Raw genomic sequence first — 17,447 nt, forward strand, 5'->3', positions numbered from 1 at the left:
TACCGAGGAATCTCCAAGCCATTTGGCACCATATTTACAATATATAGGGGATCAAGATTGCCAACAGTATGCTCCAACAATACCCCAACCTGCCAATAGTAAAAATTAAATAAACCAACAAAAAAAAAAACTAAAATGTGGTAATAATGCTTTTGCAATTGAAATTGATTAAAATTAATAGCCTACAGCTTACCATCTCAGGTTTATTCAGGCATTGCTTAATCAGCTCTTCCTAGAGGTCATCATCAAGTTGCATACCTACAAACTGGATGGCATGCACAAAATAATGAGATACATTCTTTCACTGGGCAATTTCAAGCAGAAAGGCCGATATTAATTAAAAAGGTTGTTTGACATTTTTCGACTCTTTGATTGTTTACTATAATCAGTTTATGAGGACAAAATCCACAACATAATGTTTGTCAACTATTCACGCGTTTATATGTCGTAGCTGTGGATGTGCATATGTATATATTCTTGGGTTTATATCATGGAGAATTTAAAAGTGGAAAGAATTATTATCACCCGTCAAAAGTTCTTGAATCCAGAGAAAATCATGAGGAACCCGATCTCTTAAGGATCTACCCCAACATTTAAAAATTGTTTAGCTCATGTTTGTTGTAAATTAAAATTAGATTCTTAGTAAATTTTGATATAAGTAGATGAAATTTATGATTGAAAAATTGTAAATCTCATGAAATAAATGTTTAAAATTAAGTATTGACTTTGACTTAAAATTTTTATCAACTTTTAATCTACACCAAACAAATCCTTAACCAGAATCACAACTTAATTTGGATCACAAATTTATTTTCTAAATAGGTATTTCGTGTCGAATGATCCAGGCCAATTGCATTCATTCCTTTTTCGCCCCCATGAACCCTGACCGGGTGACATTGGGATGTAAAGAGGGATCCTAATGAACTTCTCCTTGCGTCAACTTCCAGAAATGAAAGGAAAATTCCTTCAACTTTAACTTAAATGCATCTCCCTTCCTTTTGCTTTGTGTATCACATTTTATGCCCTTATTTGAGCCTCAATCTTTGAAAAAAAAATATATATATATATATTCTTAAACAGTGTTTTGACATCATTTCAATTACGTATTTTTCAATAAATAATATTACATGCAAATCCAAAAATTTTCTTATTTTTTAACCACACATTTCTCATCAATAAATTATAGGACTGGACAAAACTCCCGAACCAAATCGGAACCGAACTAAACCGAACCCGACGGTTCTTTTCAAGTTAAATACCAGAACGGGTATTTGAATCAAAAACCGACAAGTATGGTTCGATTCTCGGTTCTAGGCTAAGACCCGAAGAACCTAATAAGAACCGAATCTCCATAATTTTTTTAATTAATTTATTTTAAATAAGTAAAATTATTTTATTTTTTCTAAATAAATTTGTTAACTAGTTAATTTAGTTCAAGCCACAAAATATGATTTTCCTATTTCTAATTTTCAGTTCAAAATCAATTTAATCAAATTGACCTCAATTTTATCCAAATCTGTTATTCTACTGTAGTGTCGTTTCTACCGGAAAAAATCGAATTAAAGCTCTATAACATCTCTCTTAATTATTTTGAACTCGCTATTTTTCTTTTTCTGTGATTTTAATAATCAAATTTATGAAGAATTCAACAAAAAAAGATGTGAAACACATAAGATTGAATTACGTTATTTTGTAAGAGTTAATATTAAACACATCATTAATTAAATTAACGTAACTTTGTATATATTAAAAAATTTAATTATAATACGGAACCGAACCGGATCGAACCGAACCGAATGGAACCGAACCCGAATGGTTCCGTAATTAAATTTGGACCCGACAGTTCCACTTACTAAATACTCGAAAATTTCGGGTCGGTTCGATTCTCGTTAGAACCGAATCAAACCGGACCATGCCCAACCCTAATAAAGTATTCAAAAATCCATTCTTATGAATAATAATAATAATTAAAAAAAAAAAAAAAAAGGCCCCTCAAACAAGGGCTATAATTTTATTGGACTTAATCCAATCAACATTAGGCCTGAGTGCGGTTTGGTTTGAGTTAGTTTCGACTCCAACCCGAAATCGAAACCAAATTAATCAGTATGGGCAAATTTTAAATCAAACCAACCAACTCTAACTCTTAAATCGAACCGAATCAAACCAAATAGGTTTGGTTTGGATCGATTCGGTTTGAACTTTTAGTCGAAATTAAATTTTTCTAAAAGAAATTGTCCAAGTTTTAAGTACACTTAAATTACAAGAACTAAAATAACAAAATAATTTTATATTATAATAACTATTGATTAACAAATAAAATTAGGTTAATAGAAACGGATCAATAGAAAACTAAAAAAATTTATTACTTTTTTATATATTATGTAGTCTGACTACTTAAATGTGAAAAAATTGCTAAATATAACATAATAAGCTTGTAAAAGAAAATTTTCGGTGCCATTACTTACCAGCAATATCATAGATTGAAGAAATCGAGATATAGTTATGATATTAGAGTTTATTTTTTTATTTTTATTTTTCTTAAATTTAAAAGAAGGTGATCACGTAAATGAGTTGGATTAGTTTGGTTAACGGTTTGAAATTTTAAACTATGACTAATCGACCCATCATGATTTTGTTTCAAAGAAAATCAAATCAAACCAATTACCTATGTCAAATCAACCCGAACCGACCCGAGTCGATTCGGTTTGATTGATTTGATCAATTTTTCAATTTTTTACCCAAGCCTAGTCAACATAAAATTAAATCACTTCCCAGTTCCCAATTCGATTTTAATCTCTTCCAGTAAGTGGATTTAAGGAAAAAGCTACATCTAAAAATGATATATCATTTGACCTTGAAAAATAATTTAAATAAAGTGCATCCACTAACTTCAATACACTGGACGTTATGATATTTAGTTTGACCTAAAAAATATCATGTTGCATGAGTATATTTTAGTAAGCGTACGCATGAAACACTACCTATGTATATATCATAATATATTGCGCAATCCTATATATTTAAATTAATTCCGAGAGATTCAAATTGATTAAGTTCATTTGTCGTTATAGATCTTTTACGAGATTAAAATTTACAAGCTTTTTCATGCATTATGTGTCTCGTCTAATTAAACGCTCTCCCACCCAAAAAAAAAATGTTCTTTTAAATATAATCGGAGTATTCTAATACGTGCGAAAATTATGCAGTGTAATTCTGACTCAAAAATTTACAAAATATAGAGTATGATTATACTCCGACATGTTCTTAAAAACTAAAAATCATGCCCATTATCGGTAAAAGCAACATGATTAAAAAGTCCTCTAGCACCCTATGATTTAATTTAAACAAAGAAAAATATTTGGAGCAATTTAATAACCTAGGTAATAAAGATTTTATATGGATATTATTTTAACATGTAGTCAAGCAAAGTTCATGGCAACTTAATATTTTTTATCTTACATGTCTACTATTTCAATTCGATTTATTTTTTTATTTAATTTGTTAAATTGTTCTTGTTTGAATAAATCATAGGCTAGAAGACATCAGAAAGCGTCCTTGCTGTCACTACACCATATGGTATGCTCTTTATTATTGGCAAGTTCATTGCATATATTTGTTAGTTCATATTTCGAAACCAATGTTTATTCATTAAGATGACATTATAGTTAATGTTGATCAATTCATAGTCATTTGGTACACCCCAAGTACAAATTTACAATAACAAAATTTGTACTTCTTTTTCTTTAATCACACTTGGCCCTTATTTGGTAAGAATTACAATCTAAATTTTAATCTAAATCAAAATCAAATTACAATATTAATCTCTATATGTAAATGAACCTTACAAAACACATGAGAAATTATGATTATATTTTCAATAGAAGAAATTTTATGGGAAGGACAAAAGTAGCAAGTGATAATAGAAAAAGTCCTTTGATTTTTTTTTTTAAATATCCTTTTTCCATTAGTCTGATTACTCAAAGTTCTCCTTCTAATTTAAATGTTTTTAAAGATGTAAAATATTTCTCTATTCTCTTGATATTATCATATCCAATAAATTCTTAAAATATAATTTCTTTAGCAGTATGATGGTTTTATGTGTAACAATGTATTTGTAACGATAAAGACAAATAAATATTGCATTAATATTATGTCTAAAATATATTAGGACAAATAAGAAAGAGAAAAAAGAGAAAAGAAGAAACTGTTTACATATATACTCACACAATGTTCACTATAACTTAGTGTATCGAGTAGACGGTTAGAGGATTTTCGTTATGAATTACACTCATATCTATAAAGACATTATTATTATTATTTTTTTTTTTATCATTGTTTGGTTGCGGGGGTGGGGATTAATCTTTTAAATAACTTCATCTACATAGAACCCTTTTTTTTTTTTAAGCAATACAACCTCGAAACCTAGTTGTGGCTTTTAGGCGTTAATGGGGATAGTGATTCGAGTCTATTTGGAATTCCAAATATGTTTCCAAAATAATTCCACTCCTTAAGCAATTTCACAAGAGATAATAATATTGGCAATGGGATAGGTCTGGAGCGGTGCAACCATTCCGGTCAAGTCATATGCCCACTTAAGACGGGATGGGTCCAGATTCGGGGGCGGGATGGGGCATTCTTCTTCTTTTTTTTTTTAAATCTTTCAAATTTAACATTTTTTAAAGAGTACGAAACGGAGCTGGGCAGGACAATCCATACCTAATTGTAGTCTCATCCTCGCTTGAATTACACTATCAACTAATCCGTTCGTGCCATAATTTTCAGCAAAGGAAATTGAACTTTTCCTTTTTGTATTGAATGATGCCATATGAAGTTTAAAGATATCCCTTTAGTATTGACGTCCCTTGAGAGAATTTCATGTATCCTTAGTATAAAAATTCCCATCCCTGAATGGCTGAATCCTTCCAAATAAAAGCATCTTCTAGTGTGTTACCCTTCCATCGTTTAGTGAACTATCGTGTCAAGAACGTGTTTTTAAGTTGCCTTGACTAGAGAATTTTTGGAAAAAGTGAAAACTTAAACTTCACGCTATTCTTTATCTCTAAAAATAAAATATTCTGACTGTTCGATTATCATTACATCACAATCATTCATTCATTTAGTCATGAATTATACTCGTTTCGTTGAATCATCCAATTCAAAATACCTTTCATGGTGAATGGTCCAATACACACTACTTTTTCCACGTGCAAACGTATAGAATTATTGGAACCCATTTGTGATGCTGGAATTGGCCGAAATGGCTGGGTATAGTGAGGGTAACACTGTCCCCAATTGAGGAAAATGATTGGTCATTTCTTGGTTGACTAAATCAATTCCCACGCAATTTCTTGTTCACACTCATGTCTTCTATGTTTTGAGATATTCACTATATAGTAGATGATAAATGATGATAACTTTGAACAATAAATAGTAGGACAAATAGATTCCCCTTTTAGAAGTGGTTGCCATTGCTCAAAAACATCTTCTTTTTTCTTTAATAGGTATTGTTGCAGTCAAAGTCTATCGGAATGTTAAATCAAAAGTTTTCAAAAAATGAATTACGAGAATCTCAACTTGTGCCTACCGAAAAAGAGTGGGAAAATCCCTAAGGGACATTTCAATGTAATTGAACTCGTAAAATTTGTAGAGGAATATTTAGGAGTGTATATTTTGTGACATTTAGATTGTACGTAAAAGTTTACGGGATATTTTAAAAGAGTTCATGCTAAGTCCATTCTAATGTAATATGATGGCAAAATTGCATAATCTGTTTTTCATTATACAACCATATGAGACATATAAAGTCTAATGTGGACTATATGTTTTTATTATTACTTTTGAACAATTTAATTTGATTAACATAATTTTTATGAAGTCACTTCTTTAAAAAATTTAAAAAATAGTAATTTTTAAGCACAACTAAATATGCTTTAATAAATAAAAAGGAGAAGAAAAACCGAAGGAAATTTTTGTTGTAAAGAGTTAAGAAAAGAAAATGTAGAAAACGCGAGGAAAAAAAATCAAGGAAAGGAAATACAAGAAAAGATGGAAAGTTTCCATGCATAAATGATGAATTCTTGTATTTAATTATTCAAATTAAGGAAGAATTTGAGAAAAAGTTCGGAGAGTAAATAAGAAAATATTTTAAAATTTGAACAGAATTGATTCTCTCTCCTTTGGAATTAGGGAGCGTTGTCAAACCACCCAAAAAGAGAAAAAATATATATATATTTTTTTGGCCCCGGGGCATATCTTAGTGGTGCAAAAGATAAAAGTGAGGTATAATCAGCCTTGCTGGCAGCCGCAGTGTGAGGTTTCGATTTCTAAAATATGGATTTGGACACTTTGTGGGTACTAGTGTACATGCAACTCTTGTTCCCTGGCCTGATGGGGCACATCTCGCGATCAATATCTCTCACAATTCTCTAAGGACGGGGCGGTGGGGGACCCTTAAGGTTAGAGTTCAACCTTTTAAATATATATATATTTTTTTTATTTTTTTTTTAACTTAACATGCACAAACTAAGGAGGTGTCTTCAATCGAGATGGTAATGAATTTTAAAAGTCATTTTAAATTTAAGTGTCTTCAATTAAAATTATATTGGGTTTTAATAAAATCCACTAAAATTTAGGTGTTCCCAATTGAGATTATAATAAAACCTTAAAATTTAGGTATCCTCAATAATTACCATCTTTGATGAGATTCTTACAGAATTTGTAAGAATCCATTTAAATCCACGAATTCGTTAAGAGTTTATAATCCTTTAAATTTCATTAAAATCTTAGTCAGTACCACCCATCAATACCAGATTTAAGGTTAAAATTATATGTTTTTCAGCCTCTCTCTGTATATATACACACCTTCAGAATACAGACATGGAACACCCTTAAAGGATCAAGATGGAAGCTAGGAAAAGTACTCCATCAAAATCTTATAAACTTTTCTATCAAGTGTATCCTCTTTTGCTGCTTCTTCTTCCATTGATCTTGAAATCTGTTTCTGCAGTCCCATATAAAATTCCAAGGCTCACTCCACATATAAGAACAATCTTAAGAAACCCTGATAGTAATTTATCTTCTCCTTTACTTTCGAAAGATTTCAAAATATATTTTTACACGCAAATTCTTGATCACTTCAACTATGGACCCCAAAGTTATGCCACCTTTAAACAAAGATATGTAATCAATTTCAAATACTGGGGTGGTGGAAATTCAAGCTCTCCAATCTTTGCATATCTTGGTGCAGAAGCACCATTGGATGAAGATCTACAAAGTGTTGGTTATCTAACTGCAAATGCCCCACATTTCAAGGCTCTTCAAGTATATATAGAGGTAATATATGTTTGTACCATTCAGTATTTTGAACAAGATTTCAACTTCTTTTGATTCATTAATATGGCAATTAATCAAAAATAAGGAAGAAAAAGAACTAAATTTTTCGAGCAAGATTATACTACACTACTATAAATATGTGGATACTCTTTCTTATATTATATTAGACTATTTTAAATATTATTCTAACTTATTTTGTTTTTCTGAAGCATCGGTATTATGGAAAATCAGTCCCATTCGGATCAATGGAAGAAGCCATGAAAAATGAGAGCATTAGAGGATATTTCAACTCAGCCCAAGCTATAGCTGATTATGCAGAGGTGCTATTGCACATAAAGGAAAAGCTTTCGGCTCAGGATTCTCCCATAATTGTGATTGGAGGATCATATGGAGGAAGTAAGCAAATCATGAATTATTCAATACCATCATCCATTTATTTTAATTAATTACAAATTTGAGTTTTATTAAATTTGTGGTAAATTTACTTATAATTCAAATTATCCTATTATTTTCAGTGTTGGCTTCATGGTTTAGGCTCAAGTATCCACACATTGCTATCGGTGCTTTAGCTTCATCAGCCCCTGTTCTTTACTTCGATGATATAACTCCACAAAATGGATATTACTCAAAAGTAACCAAGGATTTTGAGGTATTAATAAACTATAAAAACCCAATTTTTTAGATTTTTTTCAAGATTGAAAGAAATTATGCGTCCTTTTACTTTTTACATATTTAATTTTTTTTTTTTTTTTTTTTTTTTTGGGTAGGACGTCAGCAAGAGTTGTTACAAAACTATTCGAAAATCATGGTCAGAAATCGACAAAGACGCTTCGAAGCCAAATGGCCTCTCCATTCTCAGTGAAAAATTCAAGACTTGCAGGTATCTTTTTAATTTTGTTATTCCTCTTTTTCTCTACGCAAAATTTATGAGAATTAGGGTTCTCTTTATTTAGTGTTGAACCCTTTTAATTTCTTCTCAAATGGTCAAAAACATGAAATTAATCATCTTGTTTGAACCATAAAGGGTGACTAATTAATTTATTCAAATTTTGTGTTTAACGTGCATAATATTCATATACAAGTTGACTAGTTCATTTACAAACCAAATTCGGTATAATTATGATTTTATTCAATTTATTTTTTCAGTCAAAGCGGAACACGTACCTAAGTTAATACTTGCTAACAATCTGTCGACCTTATTTATTTTCAGGCATTTAAACAATTCTACTGAGTTAAAGGATTATTTGGACACAATGTACTCAATGGCAGCTCAATATAATGAGCCACCAGATTATCCAGTAACAATGGTTTGCAGTGGAATTGATGGAGCACCCAACGGAACTGATATACTTGGCCGGATTTTTGCCGGCGTTGTTGCATATAAAATGAATATGTCATGCTATGATACAAATGAATACAACTATCCCAGCGAAACAAGTGTGGGGTGGAAATGGCAAGTAAGTTTATTTTCCCACAATAACTCTTCATGAATATATTATTTTCAGTTACGACTTAATAAACCAACATCATACTTAATATTTAGACTTTTAATGATTTTTTGAGATTTAAAAATTTCAGAAATATTCAATTGAAACTTTTTGAAACTCTCTAAAAGTCACGATAGATTCAATTAAAACTTTTTAAAAATTTCTATAAGTTTTGAGATATTCAAATTTTAATGACTTCCAAAAACTTTTATAAAAGTTTTTGGAGTACTAACTTTTAAGAATCTTAAAATTTATCTCTCATTAATCAGAAAATTTTGGTAGACTGTCACTATAAAAAAAGAAAAAAGAAAGAAAGAAAGAAATTAATATGTATTTTCTTTTTTATTTCCCTTCTATGAATATGAGAGTTATGATTAAAATTTAATTTTTTCTATTAATTATATTTGTTTCTATTTTTCTATTTCTCTCTCTTATTGTTTGTCTTTATTTTTTATGAAAAAAAATAAATTGGATTTTCATAACTTTTTTATTCTTTTTTCATTCATTTTTTTTTGTGTATTTTATTTTTAAAATTTTTTTATTATATGGAAAGGAAAAGGGAAATTGTGAGAACTATCACCTAGTATGTAAAAATTTCACATCAGATCCACGTGAATTCTATTTCAAATGAAAATCTTCAAAAGTCTTTTGAATTCCATAAAAAGTCTATAAAAGTTTTAAAATGAAAATCAATAAAAGTCTACGAAAAACATTCACTAATTCCATATAAATCCATAAAAGATCCACGAAATTCATAAAAGTCATCATTTATAAGAATTTCATCAAAGTTTTCAAAAGTCTCAATTAATTTCACCCCCCTTAGTCGACATGGAGTCATCATTTTTCTTAAGATTGTTGCTAGCCGACGGCAGCTCAACTGTTTGACTGCAATGCTTGGTTTTGATTCGACCTTCCAATATATAATTTAGACACAAGTAACTCTATAATGTAATATCTAACGTCATATTTACTATCTAATATATAGATATGAATAATTTTACTTAAACAGGGGCTGTGATAAGGCACCAATTTGGTGCCCCCTATTGGAGGGGGGGTCTGGGCCCTATCACAGGCCTGTCGCTGTCATAGTAGCAAACCCCATATAGATATATCACTAATTTATGTCCAATTAATTCTTTCTATAGTGGACAAGTGACACATTGTATCACACTCACTCTAGAAATTTCATTATTGAATATGACTCATAGATTGAATGCAACATACTTGATCTAACATAAAAAAAATTCGACCTTAACTAACCTATATAATATTCATTTATTTGAAATTTTGTCCTTTTTATTCTTCATTAGACTTGTAGTGAGATGGTGATGCCCATTGGAAGAGGACAAAATGATACAATGTTTCCACCTTCACCTTTCGACTTGCATCAATTTATCGCAGACTGCAAGGACTTATATGGTGTCCCACCTCGACCGCATTGGGTTACAACTTATTTTGGAGGCCACGTATGTTGTTCGAACACTTTCCAACTTTTAATGATTATAATAAATTATTTTTACATCATTTTTACTGGCTTACGAGTTATGATATATTTTCTTGTTAAATAATTTTATTTGTTACCGACTTTCAGGACGAGTTATGATATATTTTCTTGTTAAATAATTTTATTTGTTACCGACTTTCAGGATATTAAATTGATTTTACGAAGATTTGCAAGCAATATAATTTTCTCCAATGGTTTAAGAGATCCATACAGTACTGGAGGGTAATAAACGAAATCTTTTAATTTATCCTTAATATATTGTTTTAAATATTATTATAATAATTTGATTTAGTTAATTTGCTAATTTATTTTTGTCTGTCAAAATCATAGGGTTCTTGAGGACATAACGAAAAGTGTCATTGCTGTCACTACTGTTAATGGTATGTTCTCTATTTTAGACAATTGCAACGCATGCATTGTAAGCTAGTGAAAGAAAATTTTAAATGAACTGAAATTCCACTTTTAAAATTGAAATAATTTGATGATTTATTTGAGCTTTGAACTTCAATATCGCTCATTAGAGCGTTTTATGTATATGTCTATTTCTATATATAGCTTATATACACGTACTAAGTGCGTGGAGAAATTCTCTTAATTTTGCAGGGTCTCATTGTTTGGACATACTTCAACCCCAAAAAAGTGATCCGAGCTGGTTAGTCGAGCAAAGGAAAAAAGAGGCTGAAATTATTGATGGATGGATAGCAAAGTATTACGCTGATCTTTTGGCCTTAAAAAAATAAAATGAAAGAGAGAGAACAACTATATGTCATGCTCCCGTTGAAAATTAGTAGGTGAAAATTCAAGTGAATAAAAATCCTATTTTCAATATCAAAAGTTAGAATATAAAGTTTCGTTATGTAGTGAGTTTGATTGATTTCCAAGCAATTTGGTAATAGATTAAATTCCTTTTTACTTAGAAAAGATGACCTAAAACTGATGGCTGTTAATTAATAATATATGTTACAAAAAAATTAGTTAATAATAAATACAACTCAATATTAATACTTTATCAAAGTTACCTAACTCAAGATAACGTCCTACTATTTAGTTTTTAAATTTCAGTGGCCAATGGTGAACATTGTGAAAAATATAGTGGTTATTAATGCATTTAATCCACCATCAGTGTTTTGACATTTTATATTATTGGTAAATTGTAAATATTAAAAATATGTTTGTCACTCATTATTGAACATGACTCAATATTACAATTAACAAGATTTTTAAATAAATGATTCAACTAAAAAAGGAAATAAGGTACACATAAATTTAAGTCTGTAAATTAATCTGTTCGTAGAAGAAAGTTGTTGTTGAAATGTTCAATGATGAATTTTCTATGTCAATCAACGAAACAAATTGTTGGTCTTTGTCATACCAATTGGAAAAGATAATTCATTGTTTCTTACAATTCTCGAATTGATTTTGAGTCATCTGATAATGGTAGAGATACTTTTACTGAACTTAGTTGAATGTTAATTGATGATTTATTTATTAGTTATAAATAAACAATTAGTGTTAATTTTGATCTAGAGCATCAAATCTTTACTTATTAAGTTAATATTTAATTACTATATGTATAAATGCATTCTTTGTGCAACAAGAACGCATGTTCGATGTATTTTTTTTTAGTGAGCATAAGGATTCCAGGGAAAGAAAGCTCTAAAATAAAGCTCTATTGAATAGTTGGAAGAGACAGCAATATTGCTTTTAGACAGCATTTTGGACTCCTCACCAAATGCCGTCTTTTCGTAACTCTTTTTCTTATAAATTATTTAATTTTTTGCTATTAAAATTTTTTAGGTAAAGTATAGATTATTAAACAGAAATTACTACTATTCTAAACAAATTCAGTCATATCCTTTTTTATTTGTAGAGAACGTTTCTGTTAGATATTCCAACTATAAATTTAATACAAGTATCACTTCTCATTTAACGAGGTCCGTATTAGTTTTAAAATGTAGGGAAAAAATTAGCATAATGCCATGTTTGAGACCCCACCCCTAGAGAAAATGTATTTTGAAATATGCTTAAAAAATAAGAAAAATATTGAATCTACATGTAAAATTATTTTTATGGAAGAATATATGGCTGAAAATGAGTTTTTAAAAAAATGGAGATGATATAAGGGTGTTTCCTTGAAGGCAATAAGCAAGTAAATAAAACAATACGTTTGGCCGTGTTTAAAATTAGGTCAAATTTAATTTCATGTTACTCATTTTTTTCAAACATAATTTTCAAAATTTACTTTTGTTAACTATGACTTTTGTGCTCAGGAACAATTTCATTATCAACAAAAGAAAAGTGGTTCCTGGTTGAAGAAAATTATCTAGTGGAAAATATGACTGATGGGATGTACGTACCTAATACGCATCTTTTACTTAATAATTAGTGCTAAATTCATCGATTTTCCAAATCAAAAATTATCACACCTACTTCAAGATAACGTTCTACTATTTATTTTACGGAAGAAATATGTAAACGGTCCAATATACCTTTCTTTATATCTAAAGATAGAGCATTATAACCATTCAGTAGTCGTACAACTCAATCATTCATTTAGCCCATCCTAAATAATCCCTTTCAATATATAATTTAATCTCGATTGACTCTAATATTGGAAGGTATATAGATACACTACTAAGTTATATCCAATTAATTCTTTCAATAATGGACAAGTGACACCTTGTATCACACTCACTCGGAAAATTCGTTATTGAACATGACTTGTAAAGTGAATGCAACGTATTTGACCTAACGTAAAGAAATTCGTGCTTAACTAACCTATCTATTAATATTGATTTATTTGAAATTGTGGCCCTTTCTTCTTCTTTAGACTTGTAATGGGATGGTGATGCCCATTGGAAGAGGTATAAATGATACAATGTTTCCATCTTCAACTTTTGACTTGCATCAATTTATCGCAGACTGCAAGAACTTTTTATGGTGTCCCATCTCAACCACACTAGGTTACAACTTATTTTGGAGGCCACGTATGTTGTTCGAACCCTTTCCAACCCTTAATGATTATAATAAATTAGTTTTACATCATTTTTAATTTACTGGCTCACGAGTTATGATATATTTGTTGTTTTTAGAGTTTGACGTTACTCCTTCGAACCCAATCCGACAGAATCACTTGAATGTAAAGAATTGATCAACAGGATGTAAACAGTAATTCGAGCCCACCGACTTCACGATATTTCCTTAAAACGAATTTGCTGCCTTCAATGGTGTTAAAGGCGTCCAACAATCGTTTCTCAAAATAGAACGAATTTTCCTCTCCTACGGAAGCAGCACTGCAATCTGCAGGAGTTCCAATGAACTCAACGAAGTGTGTTTTACTTCGAGATAATATCAAAACGAGAGAGAAGAGGATGAGATTCAAAGTACAAAAAGTTTGCAATGAAAATGGTGTAAATTTTCTGGTAGAGAGGCTGGCTATTTATAGACTTGTTCGTGGACATTCGAACAGTCATCACCTTTCAGACAAGCCTCAAAAATTCGAACAGACATGCTGTTCTTAAAAGTCGTGTCTGTTAAGTCGATTAACAGTCGGCTAACAGTTGATTGTTTGGTCTGTAAACAGTCGACTGTTAAAAGAAAATAAACACTCGGAATAAGCCAAAATTTAAATTTCATAATGTACCCAAGAATTTGATTATTTACAATTTGGCCCAAAATTTTAAATAAATTTTGTCCAAAAAAGTTAATATAGTGTAAAGGTTCACCCGTGCCGGTAGGACAGCAACGCGCGCGTGTGGGTTTATGACCGAACCTAATAGGATATAGGTCTTCCCCCTTCCAAACACTATTGGTACCCCTTGGGGCTCAAACCCAATTCCAAACTTCCACCTTATAAACCACACCAAAGTTTCCTAACTTTCCTATGTGGGATAAGTGTTTGGAAAATCAAATTCTTCCATAATACTTAGTTTATGTGGGTTACTTTAACACTTAATATTTCATTCAATTTTAAATGGTTTTCGATAAATAAATATATCACGTTAATCATCTCGCGGAGTAGAACGTGAATATGCTAGGTCCCGTATTAATTAAAAGGTGGGTCCCCCATTTCATAACCATTTTTTCCAACAATATTTTCTTGTTAAAGAATTTAATTGTTTCCGAATTTCAGAATATTAAATTGATTTTATGATGATTCGCGAGCTATATGATTTTCTCCAGTGGTTTAAGAGACCCATACACTACAGGTGGGTAATAAACGAAATCTGTATATTTTATCCTTAATAAATTGTTTTGAATATTATTATCATAATTTGATTAATTAATTAGTTAGTTTATTTTTGTTTGGTCAATTTATCATTGCTGTCACTACTGTTAATGGTATGTCTTTATATAGGCAATTTAGTTTGCATTGTTAGCTAGTAAAAAGACAATCTTAAATGAATTGAAATTACCTCTTTTAAGTTTGAAAATACCACATTTAAATTTGACGATTTATTTTTTACTTTAGACGTAAATATCGGTCTAATGAGCATTTTATGTATATGTCTATCTCTATATTAGCTCATATACACATACTCAGTGCATGGAGAAGTTATTTTAATTTTGCAGGGTCTCATTGATTGGACATACTTCAATTCCAAAAAAGTGACCTAGCTGGTTAGTCAAGCAAAGAAAAAAAGAGGTTGAAATCATTGGTTTATGGATAGCAAAGTATTATGCTAATCTTTTGGCCTTGAAAAGATGAAACGAAAGAGAGAGAACAACTATATGTCATGCTCCCATTGAAAATTAGTAGACAAAAATTTGAGTGAATAAAAATCCTATTTTTAATATAAAAAGTTAGAATATAAAGCTTCGTTATGTAATGTGTTTGATTGATTACCAAACAATTTAGTTATAGATTAAATTCCTTTTTACTTAGGAAAGTTATCCTAAAAATGATGGGTAGTAATTATTAACAAATATAGCAAAAACATAGTTAATAATAAATGAACATATTCAAAAGTTTATCAAAGTTACTTAATTCAAGATAACTTCCTACTATATAGTTTTTAAATATTAGTGGCCAATAATAAACAAGTATAATGATTATTGATGCATTTAATCCATTACTAATGTTTTTATATGATCGATAAATTGTAAAGATGAAATTTATGTTTGTCAAACATTATTGAACATGACCCAATATTACAATTGACAAGATTTTTAAATGAGTGAATCAACTAAAAATATAAAACAGAAGTAAATAAATAAATAAATAAATTTAAGTCTATAAATCAATATGTGACTCTATAGAAAACGATTTTTGTGAAATGGTCAATGATGGATTTTCCATGTCAAACAACGAAAAAAATTGTTGGTCATTGTCTTATCAATTGGAAAAGATAATTCATTGGTTTCTTATAATTCTCGAATTGATTTTGAGTCGTCTCATAATGGTAGAGATATTTTTATTCAACTTCATTGAATGTTAATTGATGATTGTTTATTGGTGATAAATAAACGCCTAGTGCTAATTTTGATCGAGAGTTAACATAGCTGAAATTTAATAATTTAAAAGCTTAAAATCTTTACTTATTCTATTGAAATTAATATTTAATTTACTATATTTATACATATACATTCTTCGAGTAACAAGAAGAACGCATGTTCGATTTTTTATTTTTTATTATTATTTTTTTTAGTGAGCTTACGGGTGCTCTACAATAAAGCAGTATTAAATAGTTGATACCCATATGAAGAGACACCAATATTGCTTTTAGATAGAGTTTTAGACGACTCACCAAATGCCATCTTTTCCTAATTCTCTTTCTTATAAATTATTTAATCCTTTGTTATTAAAATTTTTATGTACAGTATAGATCATTATACAGAAATTACTATTTTTCTCAACAAACTCAGTCATAGCCTTTTTTTTTTTTTTTTTTGGTAGTTCTATTAGATATTTCATCCATAAATTTAGCATAAATATGATGTACCACTTCTCACTTAAAAGTACATTTCTTCCATATTTAATTAGGTCCATGTTAATTTTAAAATGTAGGGAAAAAAACACAATACTTTGAAGGGAATAAGCAAGTGAATAAAACAATATGTTTGGTCGTGTTTAAAATTAGGTCAAATTTCACGTTACTCTTTTTTACAAACATAAGGTACTTTTATTAACTATAACTTTTAAGCACAGGAACTTGTTCATTATCAGCAAAAGAAAATGTGGTCTATGGCTTCTGCATGAAGAAGAAAATTATATTGTGGAAAGGATGAATGATGGGTAGATCAAATACGGGTGTTGACTTGAAGGGAATAAGCAAGTAAATAAAACAATACGTTTCGCCGTGTTTAAAATTAGGTCAAATTTAATTTCATGTTACTCATTTTTCCAAACATAATTTTCAAAATTTATTTTTATTTTTTTATTTTTTTAACTATAAATTTTTTGCTCAGGAACATGTTCATTATCAGCAAAAGAAAATGCGGTTCCTGCTTGAAGAAGAAAATTATCTTGTGAAAAAGATGAATGACGGGGATTTATGTACCTATTGCGCATCTTCTCCTTAATAATTAGTGCTAAATTCATCGATTGTCCAAATCAAAGATTATCACACTCAAAAATGACTCTCCATATATATTACAGATAGACGCTTCTCTACCATGAATGCTCAATATTTTACCTAATTCAAGATGACATTCTATTATTTAGTTTTACAGAAGAAATATGTAAATGGTCCAATATACCTTTCAGAAATAAATGAAGTTTTACCTAACACACACCTAGAGAGGGGAATAGGTGGTTTTGCGGAATTTAAATTTACCGATTAATACATGCAACAAGTCACAATTATTAACTAATTCAGATGAATTCACATGCAATCTATCTATGTTGAATCGTCGCAGTTTAATAAATTGCAAAAAAGTAAATAATATAGGAGAATTGTTGACGGAAAAAATCTCTCGTGTGGGATTAAAAACTCTGGGCCCAAGCCAGTAAATCTACTATAAACGAATCAACTTACAATACTACTAGACTCGACTAGCTCTAGTATTTTCTGACCTCCTAACTATAATCACCAAAGCCCTCCTAGACTATGTGCTCCTGCTCTAATTCCGGACATTCTGAATTCCTCTATCTCTTATAGATCTTCCATTAACTCCTCGTTCTC

The 17,447-nt window shown here is 29.9% G+C and overlaps 1 protein-coding gene across 1 annotated transcript; it reads left to right on the forward strand.

Annotated features, from left to right (window-relative positions):
• The first annotated feature begins 6,793 nt into the window (after positions 1-6,793).
• On the forward strand, positions 6,794-11,179 carry LOC111372505 (lysosomal Pro-X carboxypeptidase). Its single transcript, XM_022994853.1, has 9 exons — positions 6,794-7,332; positions 7,542-7,728; positions 7,848-7,981; positions 8,100-8,212; positions 8,543-8,789; positions 10,130-10,285; positions 10,466-10,545; positions 10,654-10,703; positions 10,927-11,179. Exons 1-9 carry the CDS (start codon positions 6,901-6,903, stop codon positions 11,061-11,063), a joined length of 1,536 nt encoding a protein of 511 aa, XP_022850621.1. The 5' UTR covers positions 6,794-6,900; the 3' UTR covers positions 11,064-11,179.
• Positions 11,180-17,447: the final 6,268 nt, after the last annotated feature.

The sequence above is a fragment of the Olea europaea genome, unplaced genomic scaffold (assembly GCF_002742605.1).
Source record: "Olea europaea var. sylvestris unplaced genomic scaffold, O_europaea_v1 scaffold1004, whole genome shotgun sequence".
NCBI lineage: Eukaryota > Viridiplantae > Streptophyta > Magnoliopsida > Lamiales > Oleaceae > Olea > Olea europaea.

What these genes read in the sequence shown, in the direction of transcription:
- LOC111372505 (XM_022994853.1), top strand. Translation starts at nt 6,901, where the DNA reads ATGGAAGCTAGGAAAAGTACTCCATCAAAATCTTATAAACTTTTCTAT. An exon ending in CAACTTATTTTGGAGGCCAC is followed by an intron (nt 10,286 to 10,465) that starts GTATGTTGTTCG and finishes ACCGACTTTCAG; the next exon opens with GATATTAAATTGATTTTACG. An exon ending in GATCCATACAGTACTGGAGG is followed by an intron (nt 10,546 to 10,653) that starts GTAATAAACGAA and finishes TCAAAATCATAG; the next exon opens with GGTTCTTGAGGACATAACGA.